General features: G+C 54.4%; 1 protein-coding gene across 1 annotated transcript; it reads right to left on the bottom strand.

Moving 5' to 3' along the window:
- Positions 1 to 731: 731 nt before the first annotated feature.
- LOC149994347 (uncharacterized) lies at positions 732 to 26405 on the bottom strand. Its single transcript, XM_090259032.1, has 12 exons — positions 26297 to 26405; positions 25549 to 25761; positions 24841 to 24899; positions 24390 to 24475; positions 22657 to 22832; positions 19006 to 19179; positions 4561 to 4731; positions 3853 to 3911; positions 3402 to 3487; positions 1673 to 1844; positions 1415 to 1489; positions 732 to 761 (listed from the first exon to the last, which is right to left on the bottom strand). The coding sequence occupies exons 1-12, from the start codon at positions 26403 to 26405 to the stop codon at positions 732 to 734; spliced, it is 1410 nt and encodes a 469-aa protein (XP_090115158.1).

Below are 26405 nucleotides of genomic sequence, written 5' to 3'. Positions count from 1 at the left end.
TTAATGAAATAAACAGATACACAGCCGTGTGCGCTGAGCCGCTAACACACCGGGCAGCGAAACCACAGCCCTGTGGCTGCTGCTCTTGACCCGCCCTCCCTGCTGGCTCACATGACAGCACCATGGGACCCAAGCGAGGCCTCAGGACCCTGGTCACAGTAGTAGCTCGAGACATGCTCATCAGCTTCTTGCCTTTGAAGGCTTTTTAGTGTGAGCGCGCGGACAATGGCTTCCGTGTCTGCCTCATCTTCAGCTTGAGCTCTCAGTAGGTGCCAGGTACCCTGCAGGCTCACAAGTGCTCCCCAGGTGGGGTGGCCACTCATGCGAGTGCAGGGTGGAGACCCAGGCCCCAGGAGTGTGGCAACCTGTCCGCCTCCCTTCCCACAGAGCCAGGCCAGCTCCCAGGGAGCACAGTGAGCTCGAGGCCACTCCCTGCAGGCCTTGCCTCTCCTCTGGGAAACAACATGTCTGGTTTCCTGAGAAGAGGAGGCTGTCTGGTGGCTGTTCAGGGACCGGAGACAAGACATCATTGGAGGAAAACCATCCTTTGGAAAGATCATGCTGGAGAACGTGAGCCGAGCTGCTGCCGCGGGTGAAAGCAGCCTCAGTGAATGAACCCCGAATGTGACTGAGAAGCACCCGGAGGAATGCCTGCTGCACCGAGCCGGAGACTCTGCTGTGAGAGAATGTCAAAGAGACCGTCCAATGCACCGAGGACTGCGTGAGCCACCTCACCGAGAAGTGGTAGTGGCGTGGCGCCCCTTAGGGGATGTTGGGAGAAGGCCGGTGAAATGAGATAGGCTCCCAAGAGGCCGCCCACTTCTCAGATGGGAAGAATCCCAGCTCTGCCCAGCAGAGGGTCGGTGCATTCTGAACCAAGGCCAGGGATGGGCAGTGCTGGCCCAGAGGGGCTGGTTCCCGTGGTTTCTCCCCAGCCTGGGGTCTGAGACACCAACCTGGTGCCGAGGACAGTGTGCTCGAAGGATGTCCCAGTCAGGCCAGCGCAGGCCAGGGGCAGGCGGCCTTCCTGCTCTCCAGGCTGTCGCCTTCCTGCCACAGCAGCGGAAAGTTTGAAGACAAGAGAAAGAGAGTGGAGCCGGGAGTGGGGAGCGGCCCTGCCACACCAGGAGTGCGTTTCATGCCCTGTTTCATAAAGAACTCTATTCCGCAAAGCTATCGTTTAGAATGGAAGGGCAGGGGAAGTGCTTTTGGGACAAGGTAAAGCTAAAGGAGTTCCGGCACATGCCTGGCTGTGTGCCTGGTGGGTGTGCTTCAGACGTGTGGCAGGGTGACGGAGAGGGATGGGGTCGACGATCATGGGCGGCGCAGTTAAATGTGTCGGGTTTCCTCCAGGGTCCACAGATGATTCCGTCTGCACCCGTGGGGACACAGCCCTCCCTCCGTTCACACCTACCTTAGCCTTCGGGGTCTGAGAAAGGAGGGCACGGTCTCGCCGCCACACCCAGAGCTGGGGATCGAAGGCCTGGATCTGGAAAGACAAAGAGTCCCTGAAAAGGTGAGGGCTCTCCAGGTGGACCCACGACCCTCCCCTTGTCCGCCCCTTCCCCCCACGCCCGTCTCTGTCACCCCCCCAGTCCCAGCTGTGAGGCCCAGGACCCCTTCCCTCCGCAGCCCGGCACCGCCCTCCACCAGAGCCCCGCCGCCCACCTACCTCTTCACACTCCTCCTTGGTGACCCATGCCCTGTAGCCCATGGAGCGGAAGAATTCAAACCGCTGCTTCTGGAACATGGGACGCCAGGCGCGGTTGTTGTTCCCGTAGAGGAAGAAAATGATGGCCTCTTTAGGGGCGCAGCGGTCCTCTTCCATGTCAATGGCGAGGTAGCTGAGGAAAGCCATCAGGGTGTCAGCTGAGAGCAGACGGAGAGGGGCCCTGCCTGCAGTCAGCTTCCCAGAGAGGACGCAGGCAGGACGGCCTTCACACAGGACCCGCAGGAGCCCCATGCAGGGTCGCAGAGCGCCTCCCAGGCACAAGAAGGCCCTGCTGAGCAGGCAGCTGAAGGGCCCCTCTCCTACCTTGACGATGCAGATACAGTGAACTGAGTGGGGAAGCCCACCCCCTTCGTTGACCCTGCCGTGCGCGCGCACACCCGTCTCCCTGTCGTGTGAGCCCCTGGACAGCTCCTGCGGGCAGGAGCCGACTGGCCCATCTCAGTCCTCACGGTTTCCTACCAAGTGACTGAGGCAGGACTGGGTTCCTTGGCGCATTCCCTCAGGGGCCCTTCTGAATGCTCCCATCCTCACACTCCCTGGCCCTGGAGGTGCACTTTGTAAGGTTTCATAGGACGAATGACCGAACGCTTTGTGTCCTCGTCAAGTGCAAAACTGATGCCCTCAGAGACTCAATGTCATACAGATTGTGCGACATGAAGAGGAGGGTGCCGAGTGTTTTAAGAACCCGTTGATATATATGTGCTTTTTGTTTGTTTGTTTATTTAAATTAGCAATGCTTTTCCTTGGCTACCGGGGTGCAGAAGTGAGGAGGTCCGAAGGTTTTGGCGTTTGAGTTAGTTTCAGAGGAGATTGTGTCTTTCAGTTACATGCGTGTAAAAGTACCGCGACAGAAAGCACAATATACAGTCAGGGAAGGGTGTTGGGAAGAGCAGCGAAACGAAGAAGGGAGTGTCAGGGTGGTCACCGGGTTTGATGGAGGGTGCAGAGAGAGCTGATTTCACAGCGAGAACTCTGGCCTCGGTTGAGAACAACACGAGCCAGTGGACTTGTTGGGTGGGGGGGTGGGGAAGTGGTTAGAGCTGTGTTTCGAAGTCCATTCAGGGAGATTGGTAAGAAAGAGCCCTGGGTCTTACTGTTTGTTCTCCTCCCCCGAGGAGATGTGTATTGATTCAGAGAGAGGGAGAGACATTGACGGGAGCGAGAAACCCGGATCGGTCGCCTCCTTCAGGAGCCCTGACCGCGACCGAACCCGCAACACTTCGGTGGACCGCACGGCACTCGAAACAGCCGAACAGGCCGGCCCGGGACCCGGGGCGAGTATTCACAATCGATCTGTGGTATGTGACGGGGGCCTGCCTTGAGGAGAAAGACCGTGACATTTGGTGTCGTCGAGAGGTGTGGCGGGATGTGGGGGAGAAGACTTAGGAACGGTTCGTCTCAAGCCTGTTTACTCAGGGGAAGGGTGGTGTGAAATGTTTGTGAGGACCTGATGTTTTCTTGTGGTTTCTTCAGTCTTGTAACGGACATTGGTGTTGTTGGGTCTTCCTAAGAACAGTGTAAGAAACGCGGTAGTCCAGTCCTATCAAGTTCATCCCCAGTGTACACGGTAGAAATGGGGTGGAAAGCAGGTGAGAGGTCGGAGACCCGCTCGTGTCCCCGCGCTCCCCAGAGGATGAAAGTGACTGATGGGGTTCAGCACGGTACTCACAGGGCCAGGAAGAAGTGGATGCGCCGGTACTGCCAGGAGAACAGGACGGCGCGGCTCAAATAGGCCAGGACCATTGAGAGCAGGTACTGGTGGGAAGAGGAGGAAGACACACACGAGGACTCACATTGTGAAAGAGGAAGAAGAGCAGGATAAGGGAAAGGCTGATGCTCCCGGCATGGCAGGCGCCTAGGGTCTCAGAGATGCTCTGTGTTTGGGCCGGCCGGCATCGGGAGGGTCTCTGAGAAGCTGGAGCGAGGGGGAGTCCCCAAGAGCTGAGAGAAGAGGGACAAGCCTTGGGCTCAGGTCCCAGAAGAGCCGGGGCAGAGGCAGGGTTGCCGTCCGCACTGCGAGACACGCCTAGGTCCCCGAAGGCAGGTTGGGGGGGGAACTGCGGGCTCAGGAAACTGCCGCCTGATCCGAGGGTCGATGGTAGAGCAGGAACCCCTCTCACCTTATCTGAGATTCTCAGCTGCGCGTCCCACTCAAGGAAACGTTTGATGACAGGGTCCTCTGTGAAGAGAGGGCAAGTGTGAGCCTGATGACAGCAACGGAGTTTCCGTGGGAGCGTACCGGGCTCAAGAGGGGAAGCGTGCCGCTCTGGGGGAAGGTTGAGGAGCGGGGCGAAGGGTGAGGCTGCCAGGAAGAGGGATAGAGGAGATCGTTCCCTGGGAAAGGAAGCAGGTGTGTCACCACCCTCACCCACCCAGTCCCGGGGGACCGAGCGACACGTAGGGTGGCAGCAGCTTATCTGCGTGACTGAGATCTTAGCGACTCAGTGCTGCTCCCCCATCACGCATGAATGCAGCCCTGCTCATTCATGCCAGAGCCATTCCGTCCTTTGTCTGTTGACAGTCACATCAAGGCGTGAAGTTGGCCTCCTTCTCTCCCCTTACACACGTGAAGGTATTTAGATTCAAAAGGCCAGTGAGAGCTCAGAAGTCTCCGAGGGTGCAATACTCACAGGCCACGTGATTCCCAGTGCAAACCCTCCTCAAGTCTAGCCTAATCTAAGGGTCCCCACTGAGACTCGATAGGGAGCCCACCTAGGAAGGAGAGCCCACCAACCAGCAGGGAGTTCTTTTCTGTTGGAAAAGTATAGTTCTTCAAAGTTGTTACTTAAGAGTAGGCTAGGAGGGGGCTCTCCAGGGTATCTGCTTACTGAGAAGCCTGGCAAAGGCCTCCTGGTGTTCTCTCTGGACCGTTGTACCACGCTTCCTTTTCAGGGTCATTTTGAGACCGTCCCGGTCCTCCACGAGCCAGGTGTTGTTAGGCGTGGGGACGGTCTCCTCCTGTGCCCCCCGCCTCTCTGCTCGCCCCCTCTTCCGCTTTGCTGCGGTTGTCCGAGCAGCGGTGGTGGATTCCACACAGGCGCCTGAGTTAAGAACCCAGGGTACGTTATAAGGCTTTTGCCTTTGAAATTCAGCTATTGGTCACCAAAACCCGACCTCGTTTCCACCCCACCTCTCCCCCCGTCCCTAGAAACCAACCCCTCCATTCTTTCTTGTCTCATAGGCTACCGGCCTTCTCCCCTGCCATCTTTTCATCTTCCTCCTTTGGGGAATCCAATACTCCGCCCCTCCACCGCCCCCCATGTTCACCTTGCTGTTATTCTTCTGTGTCCTCAAAGGTCTTCCTCGTTTGAGAGGATTTCTCCCATTGAAGGGGGACAAAAGGACCGTCCTTGTTTCTTCCCTTCCCTTCTCTCATCTTTGAATCTCATCTCCTATCCCTCCTTGCTTGCCTCCCAGGCTGTCCTTTCATGGGGATCTCCTGGTCCCCAGCTCCTGTCATCTCCTGTAATCCGGTGGTGCTCTGAATCTCTCCTTTCTTTCACACACAGCCTGCTCAGGGCCCCCTTCCTCCTTAATGTCAACCGTGCCAAATCCCGCCGCCCCCTGTTTCCTCACCTGATTGTCCTGCGTTCCCCCGAGTAACTCTGAGCTCCATCGGGCTCCCTGAGGTGCTCGGCTCTGGGCCAAGGTGGTCACAGTTGGCACTTGAGTCAGTGTCAGCCATGGCTCCTTGTTCTCCTTCCGTAAATGTGGGCGATCACAGAAGTAGTTGCCCACCTGGGCTGCCTAGCGCCACGGAATGGATCCTCCCAATCAGGAGGTTCGGAAGCCTCTGATGTCATCGGTTATTCCCACCCGGCCACCAGTTTGAAAGACTCAAACACACATGTGTACCTGCCATACATAGAATCCATGTAAGTGCCACGCATGCACTTACTTCTCCTGACGGTCAGGGTAAACAGTGTCTCCTGCTGCTGACCCTACAAGCTCAGACCAGCCTCCAGAGCTGTCCTCCAGTGTCAGCATCGCTCTTTACCTCGTCCCCAGCCAGTGCGCTGTTGTCTCCATTCTGAGCCTGAACTGGGTTGGCAGGTCTTCTCTCCCATTTCCATTTCAGAGTGTTGCCTGGCGGGAGAGGGAGGTAAAGCAGAAATACTAAGACCTTTCAAGAGCAGGGTAAAAGTGTAAAAAAGTTCCTGGGTCCGTGGCCCTGCCAAGTGACAATTTAGTTTCAAACGGCGAATTTGGTGCGCTGACCTGCGTGGCTCGTTGCACTGAGCATTGATCCTGCAAGCGACAGTTTCACCCGTGTGATTCCCGGTCAGGGCACCTGCCTGGGTCGCAGGCTGGTCCCCGTCTGGGGCCCTGTGCAAGCGGTCTTTGCCTCTCTCACACATCGGTTTCTCTCCCTGTCTTCCTCTCTTTCTCTCTTCCCAGCTCTTCCCTTGTACAATAGTGAATAAGTTGATCTTATTAAAATAATCAGTTGAGCGCGGTACAGGCACTTTGGAAAACGACAAGCACAGCACCAGCAAGCACAGGTTTTGGCGACGCTCGATGTCTCAGGAAACGATGTTCAGGATTTGGAAGCAGGGGAAACGCATCCTCAACCCTCAGGCAGCTTTCATTCCAAGAGACGTTGTGAGAACCTAAAATCCTAGAAAGCCGCACATGCGCTCACATGCTTCAGACGGTGTCTACGATTTGAGGGAGTCCATGAAGCACCCAAAGCCTGCCCCTCAAGTCCAGGGAAGGAACTCTCGTCCACATATCCACGTTTTCAGCCTGTGTTTCACTCTTGAGTCAGACATTTCACTACCGCTCAGGTACCCTATGAATGAAATGTCACCCACACAGGAAGACTTAAGTGGAAAGGTCTCCAGTTGAAGACAGAACAGAATGTTCCCTGTGCAGGTGGGGAGGGCAGATGCAGAAAAGGTACCGACCAACCCGTTACGCCGCAGGGTCAGCGGATGCTGTTTCTGAACCACCTGCCAGCCTCACAGCTCTCCTGTTTTCCTGGGCACGGAACCCTTTACTTCCTTTTGTTTATCCTCCCTCCCTCCCTCCCTCCCTTGCTTTCTTATTGTGGTGAAATAACATACTCAGTTTACCGTTGTAACCACAACAGAGGTTAAATTCGCGGGTATCGAACGCATGCACCTTGTGCTACAGTCACCGCCGTCCGTCCGCAGAACTTTGTCGTCTTCCCAAACTGAGACTCTGCACCCAACAAAGATGAACTTTTATCCGTCTCCCCCGGTCCTGGTAGCCAGCCACCCTTGCGCCTCCTGTCCGTAGGAGCTTGACTACTGTAGGGAACCCGTATCGGTGGAATCCTATAGTGTCTGTACATTTATTTCAGGCTTATTTTGTCAGCGTAAGGTTTCAAGGTTCATGCATGTTGTTGCATGCGCCAGAATTTCCTTCTTTTTATAGGATGGATGATATCGATTATAGAAACCGTATCTTGTTGCTGCATCCATGGGCTGATGGACACTCGGGTTGTTTCCACCCTTGGGCCGTGAGTCGTGCTTCTGATCCATCATTTGAACACTTGGATGAGACAGTCAGGATGTACCCGAAGTTGTATTTTTTATTTGTTCACGTCCATGTTTCTAATCTGCTTGTACCAACCCTGAGTGAAGTCCCATCAGTTCTTCCAGAAAACGGTATGGCAGCTCCTCAACATTCTATGACGTAGCAATTCCAGGTCTGGGAATTTCTTGGAAGGAAATGAAAGGAGAACTTGGAAGAGCTATGTGCACCTCCCGGTTTGTTGCAGCATTATTCGGCAGAGCCGAGGTGTGGAAAGAACCTGGGTCCGTCAGTGGATGAGCGGGTACAGAAGACGTGAGATGTCCTTTTCAAGTGGCACGTTACTCAAGTAGGAGAAGGAACGGAATGCAGCCATCTGGGACAGTGGGGATATAGGCCTCGAGGGGGTTACGTGAAGTGAAAGAAACCAGACAGAGGAAGCAAATTCTCTGCCTTCTAGCAGTTTGTTTCCTTTTCGTTCTGATTTCTTTACTGTGTTGCTTAGCAAATGTTTCTTTTTCCAGAGCGTGGTTTTTGTGAAAAGTTGTAGAAGCTGGAGATCATTGGTCTGTCTTGTCAAGACATCTTTGCAAAGCCTAAATTAATATGATCCATGATTAACTTTGTTCTAAGTCCAGACAGCATGAGCATCAACGATGGATAATGAAGTAATTTGTCCCCAAATTCAGTGTAATTTTTAGACACCTTAATCTTAATGTTATGATTGATGTTTTAAAGCCAGCACTGGTAGTTACAGTGCCCAAACTGGGTGGGTGGCTCTCTTCTCGCTTTTCTAGGCGTGTCTGTACCCTTACTTTTCATCCCGTCGGAGGATATTAGGTATCCACTTCTTTAGATGTGAGAAACTTGTCTGCCCTAGGAAGAAGCTCTGGGGTGCTTGCAGGGGTCCGTTCTTTTGGTTTCTGGGCCGACAGCCTGACTGGATGCGCGGATGGCGGATAGGAAGTGAGAAATGCATCCGTGAGCCTCCCGCTGAGGCCCTCGGCTAACGGGGCTGCCTGTGGGCCCGCTCCCCACTCCAGCCCAGCATCCGGCTCCAGCCCTGTGGTGGTCTTTCCTTCAGTTTTCTCTCCATGTGTTGCCCCTCTCCCAGCCTCCCAGTCCCCCAGCCCGCCATTTCTGTCCTTTGCTCTGTTACTTTGTAGAGTCGTGAGCAACGCTCCGTGAGTGCACCAAGTGTCCCGAGCCCCAAATGCCTCCCCAGCCAGCCTTTCCTCTGTGCCCCTTTGGAGGGGGCTGCGAAGGCTCCTGTTAAGGCTGATGTCGCCCAGGAGCAGCGGGGTCACAGGGAGCAGCCTGCTCACTCACCCCCTTGTTGGGTGTGGCGTGCATCATTAGCACCCAGGACTGGGGATGAAAGAACAGAGTAAGAAAGTCGTGGCGACCCCGTTCTCTTGGGCCCGAAGTTGACCTGTTCACCTCTCTGAAAAGGACCATCGTTCCCCTTAAGCCCGTCTCGGAAGATTGTGGTTATTACTTGCTTTAGCGCTTCCTACCCTGTTGTCAATTGAAAGCGGAGCAGGTGATGTCCTCTTACCAAGTACCTCCCCCAGGAACTGAGGGCCGCGCTCCTCCATGGAAACATGTGTGGTTGGGGACAGAGAAGTAGGCAGGCAGGGCGGTGGGGCTTCGCTGTGGGCCAGGCTGGTGACTGGGCGCTGAAGCACTCCGGCTTTCTTCCCGGTCTGGGGGCTAGTTGGTGCCTTTATGTATTCAGTCATTTCCGTGGGTCTGTTCCTCTGAGACTCCCCTTGTGAGGTGCCCCTCCTTCACGTGGCTGCGCCACCAGCACAGGTAGAGCGTGGCGTTCCTGCAGAGCAGCTGACTGTGTGGGGAGATACGTTCAGTCCCTATAGCTGGGCCGATTTCATTGTCTTGTTGCTTCCGCATCGCACCAGAGACTCTCCACGCTGTGATCACATGGCCATTTTGGAGTGCTGTATTGGCTAGTGTTTCTGGGTTGGGATTTGGTGACATTTGGGGCGATTTCCTGTCAAACGACTGTAAGTTCTTCATGGGCCTTCCACGTCCATGCGCCATTCTGGGTGGCTCAGCTGTGCGCTCCAAGCTCTTGCCCCCTCCTGTCTGCCTCAGGGAACCTCAGGCTGTTGTCGGGACCCGTCTGCCCTGCCACATTTCCTCTGCAGTTCTTCCAGCTCCTAGCATCCCCTCCCCCTGCTCCTGTGGTCCTTGGGCTTCACCCTTGCCCTCAGAATGATTCTCATGCTGGCTGCTGCCTCCGGCGCTGCTGTCCCCCCTGACTGCGGGTCCCACCGCAAGGCCGATCTGCTCAGGATCTTCCGATCCTCCTGCCTTGTGCACGTCCAGACTTTAGTTTCTTGTCTTGCCCCTGCTTCACATCTCACCAACCCAGGAGACGTGTGTCCCTCCAGAGGAAGTGTGTTGGGGAGGCCCGAGTGGTCATCTCTCCTGGAAATGTAACCCTTGCTGTCCTCTCGTCTCATGGGCGAGAACAACGCTTCTGTGATTCCTCTAAAGCCCAGAATTTCAGGGGCAGGAAGCTGGTGCTCCGCCGGTGCCCTCCCCGCCTTTATCCTGTGGGAGCCCGCGTGGTCCTGGCTGTACCCTCAGTTCCTCTGTTATTTGTCCATAGCTCAGTGTGTTAAATCTCTTTAGAGTTAGAACCAAGCTCGCTACACCAGTCCCTGTGTACACACACTCAAGAAAAGTTGTGTGACTCTTAGGGACGACCAGCTGGCTTTTATGAATAATATGACCAGTTCTTCTCTTTGATAACTGCTTTTTGAGTGTTGTGAGGCTATTTGATGATGTCATCTTAGAGCAGCATGGAGATGGTTGTCATCCGTGGCCCGTGTGGCTCAATGGATTGAACATCGGCCTGCAAACTGAAGGGTCGCCAGTGCGATTCCCAGCCAGAGCACATGCGTGTGTTGCAGGCCAGGTCCCCAGTTGGGGGCATGTGAGAGGCAACCAATCAATGTTTCTCTCTCACATCCCTGTCTCCCTCCTTCCCCTCCCTCTGAAAGTAAATAAATAAAATCTTCAAAAAGGAAAAAAGAGTGCGAGCACTCCAAATAGCATCGTAGAGGGAGGCAGGTGCTCACGTGTCCCAGGCATTACAGGCTGTGACCCCCAGAGGACAGCATACGTGGTCAATAAGGCCCCTGCAGAGCACGTCTTGGCTGTGAGTGTAGGGGGTCGGGCAGGTAGCTGGTGTTTGTGCACGCAGACCCAGGGAAAAGCCGTGAGATAGGAAAATCTACCTCTGTAAGGGAGAGCAGGGAGCAGACTGAAGCAGAGGCTGGCCAAACTTACATATGAGGTACGTCTGGGGCAGCTGAAGAATGAAATGGATCCCCACACCACTTGGCAAGCACCAAAGAATGACATAGGAAAGAGGGGTGAAAGTCACAGGTACTAGTACATGAGTGCAGCCAGGTATAGGTAATTACATGTTTGGCCCGGGTGGGACAAGCACCTGTTCTGGGAACCAGTACACAGCAGGAGACTATGGAGGATGCCGATTTAAATCTAAATGAAGATCATTTCTGATCAACCAGTCTCTGAGAGGTGTTTGCAGAAATGAGCCTCCATTCTGGCTCAGGTCCAACCTGTGGGACAGACACAGTCACGTCAAAGAACAATCTTCTCCGTAGGTGGGTAGGGACTTCTGGGGAGCAGGAACTGGTGTGGTCAGGGGTAGGTCAGGATGTGAGCAACAGACTGGGGACAAGGGCCATGACGAGGTGAACACACACACGTGCGTGCGGGGATGTGGGCAGACAAAGGAGGCTATCTGGAGTTTTCTTTTGACTGGTTATTCTTGACCCCTTGAAAACGGTTGGGAAATTCAGAGAATAATTTATATTATCTTCATTTGGTATCCTAAAGTGTTTAATCTGCCCCCAACGAAAGCAGGTTTCACAATGCAGGAGCATATTTTTGTGAGTTTGCTTTTGAAGGCAACTCACCCTTATTCCCTGGCATAGGTGGGAGCGTGAGCCAGCCTTGATTCAGAAGCGAAGGGTCTGAGTTAGGAGCTGGCAGACATCCTCCATACTCAACAGCAGAACGAGCACAAGCAGAGGAAAACACTAGGCATACATTATACAAGCTGGATATCTTAGCCGGGGCACAAGGGTTCCCAAAAGAGCCACTCTAAATGCCCACAGGCTGCGCCCTCTGCTGTGAGCTCCATGGATCCATGACAGGGACAGGAAGAGAGTGTCCCAAGATTGCCCTCCCTCATGAGTTTCTGGTGTGAATCTGTTGATTAAAATGAAGATCTAGCACATTTTCTTTCCAGCCAGGCCTCTCATTTTTGACAAGTGCTTGCCTCCCAAGGTACCAGGGATTGAGTGCGATGGCAGAGAGGGAAAGGGTGTTGAGTCATATGAAAACTATTTATACCATCGTGAAAGTGGAACCATCCTTAGCCCTTTCCCTGCTGTGTCTGTTCAGGTGTAAACCCTCGCGTGAGGTCAGGACGTTTCGTGAAAATTCCTCCCGGTTACGAGCACATGAGGTACAGAGATGCGTACACCTGCCGTATGTACCTCCTGCTGCTTTGGCTTTGGCAGGGCAGCATGGTGAGAAGCTGCATGGGGAGGGACCTCTGACTCACGGCACGCGGACGCTTTGGTCCTAAGAGCCAGCTGCCCTTGGCTTGTGCTGTCTTTTCACCTTTCCGCTCTGTTCCCTGTGGGGTGGCCGTAACCAGCGTCGTACCTGAGCGGTGGGCTGGGCCGGGCCAGGTTTCTGCAGCATCTTTTGTGTTTTGGGGTAGTACCAGCACGATCGCTCTGATGCATACCTTAGCACCTATTATTTATTAAGGCCGAGCGGAGAGAGCAGGGTCGAAGCCCTAAAGCCCTTGTATTCCAAAAGGTAGTGTAAGTGGTTTGTCCTAGGCTTCAGTAGTCACTTGCGTTTAGACAGCATATGTGAATCTGAAGAAATTGCGTACCTGTACCCACATGCACGTGAGACAAAACGCCGTAGAAAGAGTTAATTATTTAGAACCGGATTCCTCTTGATGGACATTACTTGGGCTCTGGAACTTTTCCTAAGCCATATTCCATGATGATTAAGGCTATCTCCAGTTTTTATTAGGTTGAGCTGAGATGCAGAGTGTGAATTTCAGTTGTCAAGAAAGATGTTAAAAACATCTGCTTGCAGGGACCCGCTGCTGCTTATGACCTCAGCCCCGCTGAGTGGGCCCTGTGTCGGCATCGCCTGTGTGGACGAGACCCACTTCTGAGTCTTATAAGGGCACGGTTTCTAATAAAACCTACTCGGAACACAAGGAATAGAGTCATCTGTGGCGTTTCTCCTAAGCCCTGCCAGGCTCTGGACGTGCGGCTGACGAGCTCGCTTGTCCCATTTTACTTATTGCGGGGAACCCCCCAGGAGTCAGTGTGGAGACGCCAGGACTGGTGGGCGTGCTGGGGGCAGTGTCTGAGCGCTGTGCACAGCCCACAGTGCTTGTGTCGTCGGGCCCAGAGCTGAGCTGCCTGAGTGAAGACCAGTGGCGAGGGGGCTCGTCAGGAGTGTGTATAAGCGGTCAGGAGGAGCCGGGCCACAAGGGGGTGAGGTGGGCCAAATCTGAAGGCATGAATTGTGTTCTCCTCCAAAACCTGTTGGAAGCAGCCTCTCTAGAACATTCTGTCTTAGACGGCCCCGCTCTCGCTCTGCTTGGCAGTCAGTGAGCCACGGTGCCTTCTCCAGGCCCGTGGAAGAGAACATGACGTAGCACTTCTTAATGAGAGTTGTCGATCAATCGCCATGGCTGTGCTGACGGGAACAGCCTGGCACGGGCTTTTAAATGCAGTGGACAAGCACTTAGAGGGTCATTATGTCATACATTTGCCACGGGATTCTTCTAGAACAACAGTGTCTCTGGAACTGATAGCCAAGACCGAGAACGGAATTGTGACCCACGTGTGGGAGGGAGGCTCGGGGGCTGGGAGCTAGGAAGTGCCTGGAGTTGTGTTGGGCGTGTGTTGTGGTCGGACGTTTTCTGTAGCTTGTAAGAATGTATCGCGAGTCCAGACTTTTCACCACGCCTTCCAGGGCCTCTGGACTTTAGCCACGTGTTATGATGTCCCCCAGCTGCTGATAGCCAACAGCTTAGAAGGCACCGTTCTAACTGGAGATTGCTGTCCTCTCTACGCTTTGGGTGTAGTTATAAAAATGGAGTAGTCATTGTGTTGTAGGAAATTAGGAAGATCCAGAAAACATAATGAAAATACGATGTGGGTAAGCATTGGCTGCATTTCTCTGTGGACATATTTAAACTGAGTGGTCTCTTGCCTCCATGAGTATGAGGAAAAAATATATAATGTGTGAAAAGAGAGCCATGGCTGGCACGGCTCAGTGGATTGAGCGCTGGCCTGTGGACCAGAGGGTGGCCCGTTCAATTTCCAGTGAGGGCACAGGCCTGGGTTGCGAGGCAGGTCCCCATCGGGCGTGCATGAGAGGCAAGCACAGATGGATGTTTCTCTCCCTCTCTTTCTCCCTCCCTTCCCCTCTCTCTAAAAATAAATAAATAAAGTATTTGAGGGGAAAAAACAGTCATTTCAACCCTAATTTCAAACCTCTCTACGCCCCAGTATCCCAGTGCTCCTAAAATGTTCTGATGCAGTGCAGCTTCGAATTTCTTCTCTGTTGTTACCCAGACGTTCCAGAGAAGCGCTGTGACGATTGGTTTGCGAGGTGCCTGGGACCTTGCACTGTTTCCTCCTCCTCCGTTCGCTCCGTTCCTGGAGCTACTGAGGGCCCGTGTCCCCCTGGTCTTCTCAAAGCCTCTAGGCCGTGTTCTGCTGGACCAGAAAGGATCCACAGTCTTGACCGAGTGCACGACGCTGTCCTAGAGAGAAGCAAGTCAGCATCACCTGAGGCTGCAGATTGGGACTGTCAGGAGCTTTGTGGCCTCAGATTAGTGGCTTTTGCAGTATCACTTGTGTTTCTTTTTCTCCATATCAGGCCATGTGTTATCTTACTAATCTGTGTGTGTAAGAAGGTGGAAGCATCATGGGGCGATGTGCTGTCCTTATGACATACCTACCACGTGTCCCTGTGTGCAAATTGATGGTGACTGTTGAAGTGCATTTTGAACTTGAAAATAACGACCTGTAGGGCTCTGGCTTTGAGGTTCTAACCTAGAATCCTGGCAGTGCTCCAAATTGCTCTAGTAGATAGAAGGAGTTTGGTATACAGTGAGGCTGGACAGGCCACTTTCAGCCAGTGTGCACCTCAAGGCTGTCAGGCAGGAGGAGGAAATCCCCCCTCATTCACAGGAGGGTTATTATCTTGTTGTAGTTAGAGAAGCCATGTCTCAGCTCCTGCAGCCAGGCAGGAGGGGTTCCCTCTTACTGGTGGGAGATCAGCCTTGCACTCAGGTCTCCACCTGACTGGACGAGGCCCACCCCAGTGGGGAGAGCGGTCGGCTTTACTCAGTCCGCCGGTATAAGTGTTAACCTCAGCCAGAAGCACCTTCCCAGGCGCATGTGCAATCATGTTTGGCCAAGTGTCTAGGCACCCTGTGGTCCAGTCCAGTTGGTACACGACGTTACCTACCACACAGTGCCTGCACAGAGACCCCAGACCCTACGCCTGGCAGTCAGGGCTTTACGTGAGTTGGTTGCCCATTAATTCAGTCAGCTTTCACCGAACAAGTACGTGTGCAAAGGCAGAGGAAAACTGAAGTGAAGGACATTTTCCAAAAGGTTTACTGCAGCTGGTCCTCTCTCTAGTGAGATTTCAGGTTGGCACTGGGTTTCCTTCTCTCCAGTCGTCTTCAGTGAATACGGTTGCCTTGCTTTTGAAATCAGGTGGGGAAGTGCGATGTTTTTAAAAAAAGAGAGAAGACCCAACTTAATTCTTAATGTACAGTGCCATGACATTGTGGGCTCTGCCGCCACCTCTTAAGGACTCCCGTGCCCCCTCAGCTGTGTAAACGGACGCGAGGCTCGTCATTTCACAAAGGCGCTCAGCTCAGTCCATGTCTTGCAAGACAGCAGTTCCCTGTCATTGGAGCTGCTCACACTGAGGCTGGGTTTCCAAAGGACTCCGTTGTCTGTTTTACTATGCTTTTCAAAGACGTTTTCATTCTTAGAATTCTTTAGGAAGTTTTGTAGGTAAGCTTTGCTGAATTCCTTGTGTGCAAGGCTGTTACAAGCCTTTGTAATTTCTTCATAGTCCTCCTGTCTTCCCCCTCCTGCCCTGTCCCCTGATGCACTGTCAAGTGAAGACTGGCTGGCTCTAAAATGAAGACCCGCTTTGTCTCTTCCTGTAGTGCTCCACCGATACAGACACATCTCGGGGTTGTGGCAGCCGGATATCGGGCCCTGTGGAGGACTGCTGAATGTGGTGGTGAGTCCGAGAGCCTCGCGTGTGAACTCTTTTCTTTTCTTTTCTTTTCTTTTCTTTTCTTTTCTTTTCTTTTCTCTTCATGTGTGGTTTCTTGTGAAGTCAGGACTGCTGCCCCATGTGGATGGAACTTAGTGCCTTTTCTACCCGAGGGGCAAGTCAGCTGCTTGCTATATGTCATTGGAGCAATCACAAGGAACCTCTCATCAGTTATTTTTCGCGGCCCTAGGTGGTTCTCTGTAGAGCAGCTTCTCCCCCACCGTGAGGTGTGCATGTGCCCTGAACAGGGCCTCCTGAACAGAAACGCTAGGGCCAGGCATGTGCGGTTAATACTTTGGCAGCTCCGGGCAGGCGCCTGGGCCCAGGTGTTGCTGTAGCTGATGTCCCAGTGGAAACAGTCGGGTGCCCCGGGGAGCGCTGGTGTTCTGCCCCTGCTTCCCTTCTCGCTGGCTCAGGCCAGAAGCCCAGTCCGGGAGACCGGCTGCTCGCCATGTAACAGTGGTGGGTCTGCCTCTCAGCGGCCCCGGACAGCCTCAGTGTGGCTCTTCCGAGCGTGGTCCAGACGGGCCACCTGGGGACTCTGGTTGCTCACCGAGTGGGGTTTGCACGGGGATAAGTATGGCTTTATATTCTTTGGTGGGAGCGTTCGTTAAGAAACACACTTTACATATGTTACGTTTGATATCACTGGGCAAAAGCCTTGCTATTAAAGCATTTTCTCAGGGACAACCCAACAGCTCCCAGCGTGGGCGTATGTTTTTCTTTTTAGTCGTGGGGTGGGTGGGGGGTGGGGGTGAGAATTGTTTTTCATACTGGCAGTGAGTCATAAAAATGAATAAAAAGAAGCTTCTCAAAGCAGGGGAAATGGATGCCATGACTGAATAACAGCAACTGGCTCTCGTCTCAGACAGGCAGCCACAGGAGTGAGTAAGTTCTCTCCTCCCGTGGCTAGAGCTAGAAGCTGTAGATCTGGGCTCTTCCTGGGCAGGCAGGAGCGACTACGGGGTCCTCCCGACCGGGCTGTCCGTGTCCCTGCACTGAGAATGTGGGTGCATTTGTGCTGAGCGTGTGTGTGGGGACTGCGTGTCCTTTGATCTGAGTTCTGTCCCTTTCTATCTGTCACTGGTTCAAACACACAAGAATAGCGGGAATGGTAGCATGAACTGCCAATGCCTGCCACCGGGATTCAGCAGTTACTGGTAGTGCGCCAAGTTTGTGGCCTCTGTCTCTGCCCCTTGCCGTTCTGTTTTTAGGAGGTTTCAAGCAAATCCCAGGCCTGTGTTGCTTCATGTGTTCATCCTTCAATGTGGATCTCTACAAATGTGGGTATTTCCCTACATATGCACCACGTTCTTATCACATCTTGCAAAAGTAGCGGTAATTCCTTGACATTACCTGAGACCCTGTGCATATGTAAGGTTCCCCGATAGTCTCAAAACTGCCTTTGACAGCTGGTTCGTTCCAATCGGGACCCAAAGCAGGCCCGCACGCTGTAGTTGTGTGTTTTGCTCGTGATGTCCTGTTGAAATCAGCACCCCGTTTTTTTCTCAGGTCAGTTGCCCTATTTATTGGGCATCACTTAGGAGATTATTCCGCTTCTTCCTCGTGTCGTTTAGCTGCCTCCCCTTTCTAAAAGGCTTTCTTGGATTCAGGTCTAACTGCTTTTTTTGCATTTAAAGAGTTCATTTTTCAGCTGTATTGAGATATAATTGACAAAAATGTAAGATTTCTAAGGCACACTGCATGGTCCCACCATCTAGCTACCGGTAGTTAACGTATCCATCATCTCACGTTGAAGTTGTATTCTCAGTAAATTTCAGTGATCAAATACACTGTTATTAAGTATAGTCTCATTGACTTTTAGAAATATTTATTTATTTTTAGAGAGAAGGGAAGGGAGGGAGAAGGAGAGGGAGAGAAACATCAATGTGTGGTTGCCTTTCACACGCTCCCACCTGAGGACCTGTCCCCCAACCCAGGCCTATGCCCTGACTGCGAATGGAACCGGTGACCCTTTGGTTTGCAGTCGGGCACTCAATCCACTGAGCCACAGTAGCCAGGGCTCACATTGTTTTTCATTAGATAACGACTCTGTCATGAACAAGCACTTGATGGGCAGGGCCATGCTTGTCCCATTGTGATAGATCAGGGGTATCTTGATGTGTGTTGGCCCTGAGGTGCTCCGTGGGCCTGGAGCATGCAGACGTGGGTGGTCGCTGTGAAGAGCTGCGGGTGAGGAACCTCTGCCTTGGTGCCTCAGGTAACCCTCCTGTGGACGTGCGCCCTTGTCCTTCCTACAGGTGGGACGGCTCGTTCATTATCGGTTGAATGTACCTGCCTCCCCATGGCCCTGATGTGGATGACCCCATGCGATTCAAGCCCTGGTTTAGAATTCACCTGACGGAGAAGAAATCGACCCACGGCGGAGTGCATGTATGGCCACAGCGGGCCGCACAACGGCCACATCCAGGTGAGTGTGTGCTCGGGCTCCCTTAGGTACGGCAGCCGTGTGCGGGCAAGGGGCCAGGCCTCCTCTCTCTTCCCGGTCTTGGTGCCAGCGAGTTTGCCATGGTGTCTGTAGCTACAAGCCCGTGTCCGTACAGAGCAGGAGAAATGGGAGGAAACAGGGCTCTACCCCCACTACTTCTGTGTGTTGTTTAGGCTGTGGTGCTGTATGTCACTCCCCAAAGAGTCACTAGTTGGACCTCTCCACTGGTTCTGCATCCAATTAAAAGCATTTGTTCTTTCCAACCACACCATTCCTCACTGTTGTTTTTTCAATACCCCTGAGACTACTAAATGATAGCCCCTTTTTCCTGCTCTAAGAATCGCCTTGGACAAGTGCTTGTTATCATTGTAGCGCAGTGTTTCTTCAGATTGTAATCATCGGTTTTATCTTATGCCACATATTATACTTCAAAAGCCATATTGAAGGAAAGAGTTTTTTTTCTAAAATAATTGTTGTCACAAAATAATTTTAATGCAGTAAACTTTTTGCTAAATGGTGTCAAAGGACACGGCTTACAAAAGAAGGGGGTATTTACTACATGTCGTGAAATTTTCAGCCCATGAATAATGCTCTTATAGACATTTTCCATCAACTGCATTTCTGAGCAAAATAACATGGCATTTCTCCTACAAACTTTAACAGTGACGCATGGCGCTCAAAGGGTTAAGCCTCATTGGAATCAGAGAAGGTGTGAGGGTGCTGTGCACCTGTGGGTGGGGTGAGCATGGCTCGGGAACATGGGGTGCCCCTGCTCCCTACGGATGTGGCATCCTAGGTCAGCCACACGGCCTGGGCCCCGCGGTGGGGCGGGGAGGTGCGGGCTCTGCACCGCTGCAGCCCCGTGCGGCTCTGCCACGCTCTCCCGTCACCCTCCCCGCAGCAACGGCCTGACCTGCCGCCGCATCTACCTCCCGCCCAGCCACCCGGAGGACCTCATCAGGCCGGGCCTCTTCAAAGGCACCTACGGCAGCCACGGCCTGGAGAGTGTCGTGCTCAGCTTCCATGGGAAGCATGCCAGGGCCACGAAGATCACGGTAAGTCCTCGGGCCACCGGGCGGGTTCAGCCCTGCGCGGATTTGTCAGGCGGGCCTTGGAGTTGCACGACTTGGGCGGCAGGCACCCTGGCTCCTTGGTAGGGCCCAGACCACAGCACCGCTTCCCCAGGATGTGTTTGGGAATCCAGGTCCTCAGGCCTGACCCAGACGCACCCAAGCTGGGTCTCAGGAGATTGTAAGCAGTTCGTCTTTCCCACACAGAGAAAACACTGATGCCCTTGCTCCACCCTGCGGATTCTCACGTAATGGGTAGCGGGCTGGGTACGGCTTCCGCAGGCTCCCCGGGTGACCCCAAGGGCTGTGACATTGGAGATCCCTGCGGTGGCGCCAGGAAATGTCCCCCTCCAAAGTCCCCCTCTGGAAATGTCCTTTATCCTGGCTCCTTTCCTTCCCTGTCTCACTTCCGCCCTCCCTTACCAGCCCGCCTGGATTACTCCCACTAAAACCCTGGTCCTCGGCCCTTGCCTCAGGCTCTGGGATGAGGAACCATGGATAAGATAAGGCACGCTGACTGGGTCTTGAGGGTGAGGGAATGTTCCGAGGGGCAGGGCCATCTGAGCTGAGACTTGAAGATGAGTCTCATTTTCCACCAGTGAAGGGTGAGAACAGAATGTCTGGGCAGAGGCACACCGTGTGGAGGCCGCCAGGTGACAGTGCGGGGTGTGCAAGCCACGTAGGAGACTCATGCTTGGGAGGGGACGGCGATAGAAGATGGAGCTGGGGCGAGACAGTGGGGGGTTTTTAGAAGATCACAAGTGCGTCACACTTGTGTTTGGGAAAAGGCATTATGGCCGAATCGATGGCCTGGGATGCAAGGTGCGAGTGGACAAGGGAGACCCCCTCAGAGGCTACGGCAGACAACGTGGCAGGGGAGGTGCTGTGGAGAACGTGGCGCTTGGGCCTCAGTGGCGGCAGTGGTGATTTTGTTCCAGGTATGGGGGAGGGTTTGGTCCCATCGTTCAGAAATCGGTCCAGATGTGCTCCAGGGCAGTGACAGCCACCTGTCCTTAATGCAGTGGCAGCTTTGCTGCAGTGACCCCACCCATCAGGGTGCTGTGTAGTTTATGAGACCTGAGCCCCAGCATTCCCTGCCTGTGTGTGTTTTCTTGAAGCTGGCGCGAGGAGCCACAAGAGGGCGCTGTCTGCAAGCCTTTGGTCTGGCACTTCCTCAGAGGCCAGGACTGGAAGCTGCTGCTCCATGGCCCAGCTTGGCCTCGACTTTACCTGCTGTCTGCTGTGGCTGCGGACTGCTGTCTCCAGGTAACGCCCTGACCTCTGAGACCTTCTGGGCAGAATGTGTTCCAAACAGTTGTGAAGGGGTTTTGGGAAAGTTGTTCCCGTGATCCGTGGCACCTCGGTCTCCAGTCTGGTAGCACAAAGCAACATCTACCCCCCTCTTCTCTTTTTTCCTGCTACTCTCTTTATCCCTTCTCTGTGCCTTACTATTTACTGAGCAAGTACCGTGTAATACAGCTCCATCCGGGCAAACTTTCTACAGTGGCATATTCTAGATCAGTACCTTTCAGTAGAGGAGCCAAAAGGCACATGTGGCTATTGAGCACATGAAATGTGGTCACTGCACTTGAGGTTCTGAATTTTGATATTTGTACCCTTGATTTTAACTGTGAACGGCCATGTGCGTGCCCTGGGTGAGAGGCTCAGTTGCTTAGAGTGGCGTTCCTGTGTGCCTAAGTTGTGGGTCCGATCCCCCATCAGGGCGCATCCAAGAAGCAGCCGGTGAATACATAAATAGGTGGAACAACGATCCACGTTGATATCACTCATTCTCTCCCCAAGGTTAATAAAAAGAAAACTTTATTTTAATGAAATAAACAGATACCCAGCCGTGTGCGCTGAGCCGCTAACACACCGGGCAGCGAAACCACAGCCCTGTGGCTGCTGCTCTTGACCCGCCCTCCCTGCTGGCTCACATGACAGCACCATGGGACCCAAGCGAGGCCTCAGGACCCTGGTCACAGTAGTAGCTCGAGACATGCTCATCAGCTTCTTGCCTTTGAAGGCTTTTTAGTGTGAGCGCGCGGACAATGGCTTCCGTGTCTGCCTCATCTTCAGCTTGAGCTCTCAGTAGGTGCCAGGTACCCTGCAGGCTCACAAGTGCTCCCCAGGTGGGGTGGCCACTCATGCGAGTGCAGGGTGGAGACCCAGGCCCCAGGAGTGTGGCAACCTGTCCGCCTCCCTTCCCACAGAGCCAGGCCAGCTCCCAGGGAGCACAGTGAGCTCGAGGCCACTCCCTGCAGGCCTTGCCTCTCCTCTGGGAAACAACGTGTCTGGTTTCCTGAGAAGAGGAGGCTGTCTGGTGGCTGTTCAGGGACCGGAGACAAGACATCATTGGAGGAAAACCATCCTTTGGAAAGATCATGCTGGAGAACGTGAGCCGAGCTGCTGCCGCGGGTGAAAGCAGCCTCAGTGAATGAACCCCGAATGTGACTGAGAAGCACCCGGAGGAATGCCTGCTGCACCGAGCCGGAGACTCTGCTGTGAGAGAATGTCAAAGAGACCGTCCAATGCACCGAGGACTGCGTGAGCCACCTCACCGAGAAGTGGTAGTGGCGTGGCGCCCCTTAGGGGATGTTGGGAGAAGGCCGGTGAAATGAGATAGGCTCCCAAGAGGCCGCCCACTTCTCAGATGGGAAGAATCCCAGCTCTGCCCAGCAGAGGGTCGGTGCATTCTGAACCAAGGCCAGGGATGGGCAGTGCTGGCCCAGAGGGGCTGGTTCCCGTGGTTTCTCCCCAGCCTGGGGTCTGAGACACCAACCTGGTGCCGAGGACAGTGTGCTCGAAGGATGTCCCAGTCAGGCCAGCGCAGGCCAGGGGCAGGCGGCCTTCCTGCTCTCCAGGCTGTCGCCTTCCTGCCACAGCAGCGGAAAGTTTGAAGACAAGAGAAAGAGAGTGGAGCCGGGAGTGGGGAGCGGCCCTGCCACACCAGGAGTGCGTTTCATGCCCTGTTTCATAAAGAACTCTATTCCGCAAAGCTATCGTTTAGAATGGAAGGGCAGGGGAAGTGCTTTTGGGACAAGGTAAAGCTAAAGGAGTTCCGGCACATGCCTGGCTGTGTGCCTGGTGGGTGTGCTTCAGACGTGTGGCAGGGTGACGGAGAGGGATGGGGTCGACGATCATGGGCGGCGCAGTTAAATGTGTCGGGTTTCCTCCAGGGTCCACAGATGATTCCGTCTGCACCCGTGGGGACACAGCCCTCCCTCCGTTCACACCTACCTTAGCCTTCGGGGTCTGAGAAAGGAGGGCACGGTCTCGCCGCCACACCCAGAGCTGGGGATCGAAGGCCTGGATCTGGAAAGACAAAGAGTCCCTGAAAAGGTGAGGGCTCTCCAGGTGGACCCACGACCCTCCCCTTGTCCGCCCCTTCCCCCCACCCCCGTCTCTCTCACCCCCCCAGTCCCAGCTGTGAGGCCCAGGACCCTTTCCCTCCGCAGCCCGGCACCGCCCTCCACCAGAGCCCCGCCGCCCACCTACCTCTTCACACTCCTCCTTGGTGACCCATGCCCTGTAGCCCATGGAGCGGAAGAATTCAAACCGCTGCTTCTGGAACATGGGACGCCAGGCGCGGTTGTTGTTCCCGTAGAGGAAGAAAATGATGGCCTCTTTAGGGGCGCAGCGGTCCTCTTCCATGTCAATGGCGAGGTAGCTGAGGAAAGCCATCAGGGTGTCAGCTGAGAGCAGACGGAGAGGGGCCCTGCCTGCAGTCAGCTTCCCAGAGAGGACGCAGGCAGGACGGCCTTCACACAGGACCCGCAGGAGCCCCATGCAGGGTCGCAGAGCGCCTCCCAGGCACAAGAAGCCCCTGCTGAGCAGGCAGCTGAAGGGCCCCTCTCCTACCTTGACGATGCAGATACAGTGAACTGAGTGGGGAAGCCCACCCCCTTCGTTGACCCTGCCGTGCGCGCGCACACCCGTCTCCCTGTCGTGTGAGCCCCTGGACAGCTCCTGCGGGCAGGAGCCGACTGGCCCATCTCAGTCCTCACGGTTTCCTACCAAGTGACTGAGGCAGGACTGGGTTCCTTGGCGCATTCCCTCAGGGGCCCTTCTGAATGCTCCCATCCTCACACTCCCTGGCCCTGGAGGTGCACTTTGTAAGGTTTCATAGGACGAATGACCGAACGCTTTGTGTCCTCGTCAAGTGCAAAACTGATGCCCTCAGAGACTCAATGTCATACAGATTGTGCGACATGAAGAGGAGGGTGCCGAGTGTTTTAAGAACCCGTTGATATATATGTGCTTTTTGTTTGTTTGTTTATTTAAATTAGCAATGCTTTTCCTTGGCTACCGGGGTGCAGAAGTGAGGAGGTCCGAAGGTTTTGGCGTTTGAGTTAGTTTCAGAGGAGATTGTGTCTTTCAGTTACATGCGTGTAAAAGTACCGCGACAGAAAGCACAATATACAGTCAGGGAAGGGTGTTGGGAAGAGCAGCGAAACGAAGAAGGGAGTGTCAGGGTGGTCCCCGGGTTTGATGGAGGGTGCAGAGAGAGCTGATTTCACAGCGAGAACTCTGGCCTCGGTTGAGAACAACATGAGCCAGTGGACTTGTTGGGTGGGGGGGTGGGGAAGTGGTTAGAGCTGTGTTTCGAAGTCCATTCAGGGAGATTGGTAAGAAAGAGCCCTGGGTCTTACTGTTTGTTCTCCTCCCCCGAGGAGATGTGTATTGATTCAGAGAGAGGGAGAGACATTGACGTGAGCGAGAAACCCGGATCGGTCGCCTCCTTCAGGAGCCCTGACCGCGACCGAACCCGCAACACTTCGGTGGACCGCACGGCACTCGAAACAGCCGAACAGGCCGGCCCGGGACCCGGGGCGAGTATTCACAATCGATCTGTGGTATGTGACGGGGGCCTGCCTTGAGGAGAAAGACCGTGACATTTGGTGTCGTCGAGAGGTGTGGCGGGATGTGGGGGAGAAGACTTAGGAACGGTTCGTCTCAAGCCTGTTTACTCAGGGGAAGGGTGGTGTGAAATGTTTGTGAGGACCTGATGTTTTCTTGTGGTTTCTTCAGTCTTGTAACGGACATTGGTGTTGTTGGGTCTTCCTAAGAACAGTGTAAGAAACGCGGTAGTCCAGTCCTATCAAGTTCATCCCCAGTGTACACGGTAGAAATGGGGTGGAAAGCAGGTGAGAGGTCGGAGACCCGCTCGTGTCCCCGCGCTCCCCAGAGGATGAAAGTGACTGATGGGGTTCAGCACGGTACTCACAGGGCCAGGAAGAAGTGGATGCGCCGGTACTGCCAGGAGAACAGGACGGCGCGGCTCAAATAGGCCAGGACCATTGAGAGCAGGTACTGGTGGGAAGAGGAGGAAAACACACAGGAGGACTCACATTGTGAAAGAGGAAGAAGAGCGGGATAAGGGAAAGGCTGATGCTCCCGGCATGGCAGGCGCCTAGGGTCTCAGAGATGCTCTGTGTTTGGGCCGGCCGGCATCGGGAGGGTCTCTGAGAAGCTGGAGCGAGGGGGAGTCCCCAAGAGCTGAGAGAAGAGGGACAAGCCTTGGGCTCAGGTCCCAGAAGAGCCGGGGCAGAGGCAGGGTTGCCGTCCGCACTGCGAGACACGCCTAGGTCCCCGAAGGCAGGTTGGGGGGGGAACTGCGGGCTCAGGAAACTGCCGCCTGATCCGAGGGTCGATGGTAGAGCAGGAACCCCTCTCACCTTATCTGAGATTCTCAGCTGCGCGTCCCACTCAAGGAAACGTTTGATGACAGGGTCCTCTGTGAAGAGAGGGCAAGTGTGAGCCTGATGACAGCAACGGAGTTTCCGTGGGAGCGTACCGGGCTCAAGAGGGGAAGCGTGCCGCTCTGGGGGAAGGTTGAGGAGCGGGGCGAAGGGTGAGGCTGCCAGGAAGAGGGATAGAGGAGATCGTTCCCTGGGAAAGGAAGCAGGGGTGTCACCACCCTCACCCACCCAGTCCCGGGGGACCGAGCGACACGTAGGGTGGCAGCAGCTTATCTGCGTGACTGAGATCTTAGCGACTCAGTGCTGCTCCCCCATCACGCATGAATGCAGCCCTGCTCATTCATGCCAGAGCCATTCCGTCCTTTGTCTGTTGACAGTCACATCAAGGCGTGAAGTTGGCCTCCTTCTCTCCCCTTACACACGTGAAGGTATTTAGATTCAAAAGGCCAGTGAGAGCTCAGAAGTCTCCGAGGGTGCAATACTCACAGGCCACGTGATTCCCAGTGCAAACCCTCCTCAAGTCTAGCCTAATCTAAGGGTCCCCACTGAGACTCGATAGGGAGCCCACCTAGGAAGGAGAGCCCACCAACCAGCAGGGAGTTGTTTTCTGTTGGAAAAGTATAGTTCTTCAAAGTTGTGACTTAAGAGTAGGCTAGGAGGGGGCTCTCCAGGGTATCTGCTTACTGAGAAGCCTGGCAAAGGCCTCCTGGTGTTCTCTCTGGACCGTTGTACCGCGCTTCCTTTTCAGGGTCATTTTGAGACCGTCCCGGTCCTCCACGAGCCAGGTGTTGTTAGGCGTGGGGACAGTCTCCTCCTGTGCCCCCCGCCTCTCTGCTCGCCCCCTCTTCCGCTTTGCTGCGGTTGTCCGAGCAGCGGTGGTGGATTCCACACAGGCGCCTGAGTTAAGAACCCAGGGTACGTTATAAGGCTTTTGCCTTTGAAATTCGGCTATTGGTCACCAAAACCCGACCTCGTTTCCACCCCACCTCTCCCCCCGTCCCTAGAAACCAACCCCTCCATTCTTTCTTGTCTCATAGGCTACCGGCCTTCTCCCCTGCCATCTTTTCATCTTCCTCCTTTGGTGAATCCAATACTCCGCCCCTCCACCGCCCCCCATGTTCACCTTGCTGTTATTCTTCTGTGTCCTCAAAGGTCTTCCTCGTTTGAGAGGATTTCTCCCATTGAAGGGGGACAAAAGGACCGTCCTTGTTTCTTCCCTTCCCTTCTCTCATCTTTGAATCTCATCTCCTATCCCTCCTTGCTTGCCTCCCAGGCTGTCCTTTCATGGGGATCTCCTGGTCCCCAGCTCCTGTCATCTCCTGTAATCCGGTGGTGCTCTGAATCTCTCCTTTCTTTCACACACAGCCTGCTCAGGGCCCCCTTCCTCCTTAATGTCAACCGTGCCAAATCCCGCCGCCCCCCGTTTCCTCACCTGATTGTCCTGCGTTCCCCCGAGTAACTCTGAGCTCCATCGGGCTCCCTGAGGTGCTCGGCTCTGGGCCAAGGTGGTCACAGTTGGCACTTGAGTCAGTGTCAGCCAT

Source organism: Furipterus horrens, unplaced genomic scaffold (assembly GCF_987537825.1).
Source record: "Furipterus horrens unplaced genomic scaffold, mFurHor1.1.pri manual_scaffold_13, whole genome shotgun sequence".
Lineage (NCBI taxonomy): Eukaryota > Metazoa > Chordata > Mammalia > Chiroptera > Furipteridae > Furipterus > Furipterus horrens.
The sequence above is the reverse complement of the archived record's forward strand: the minus strand, read 5'-3'. Positions and strand labels throughout refer to the sequence as shown.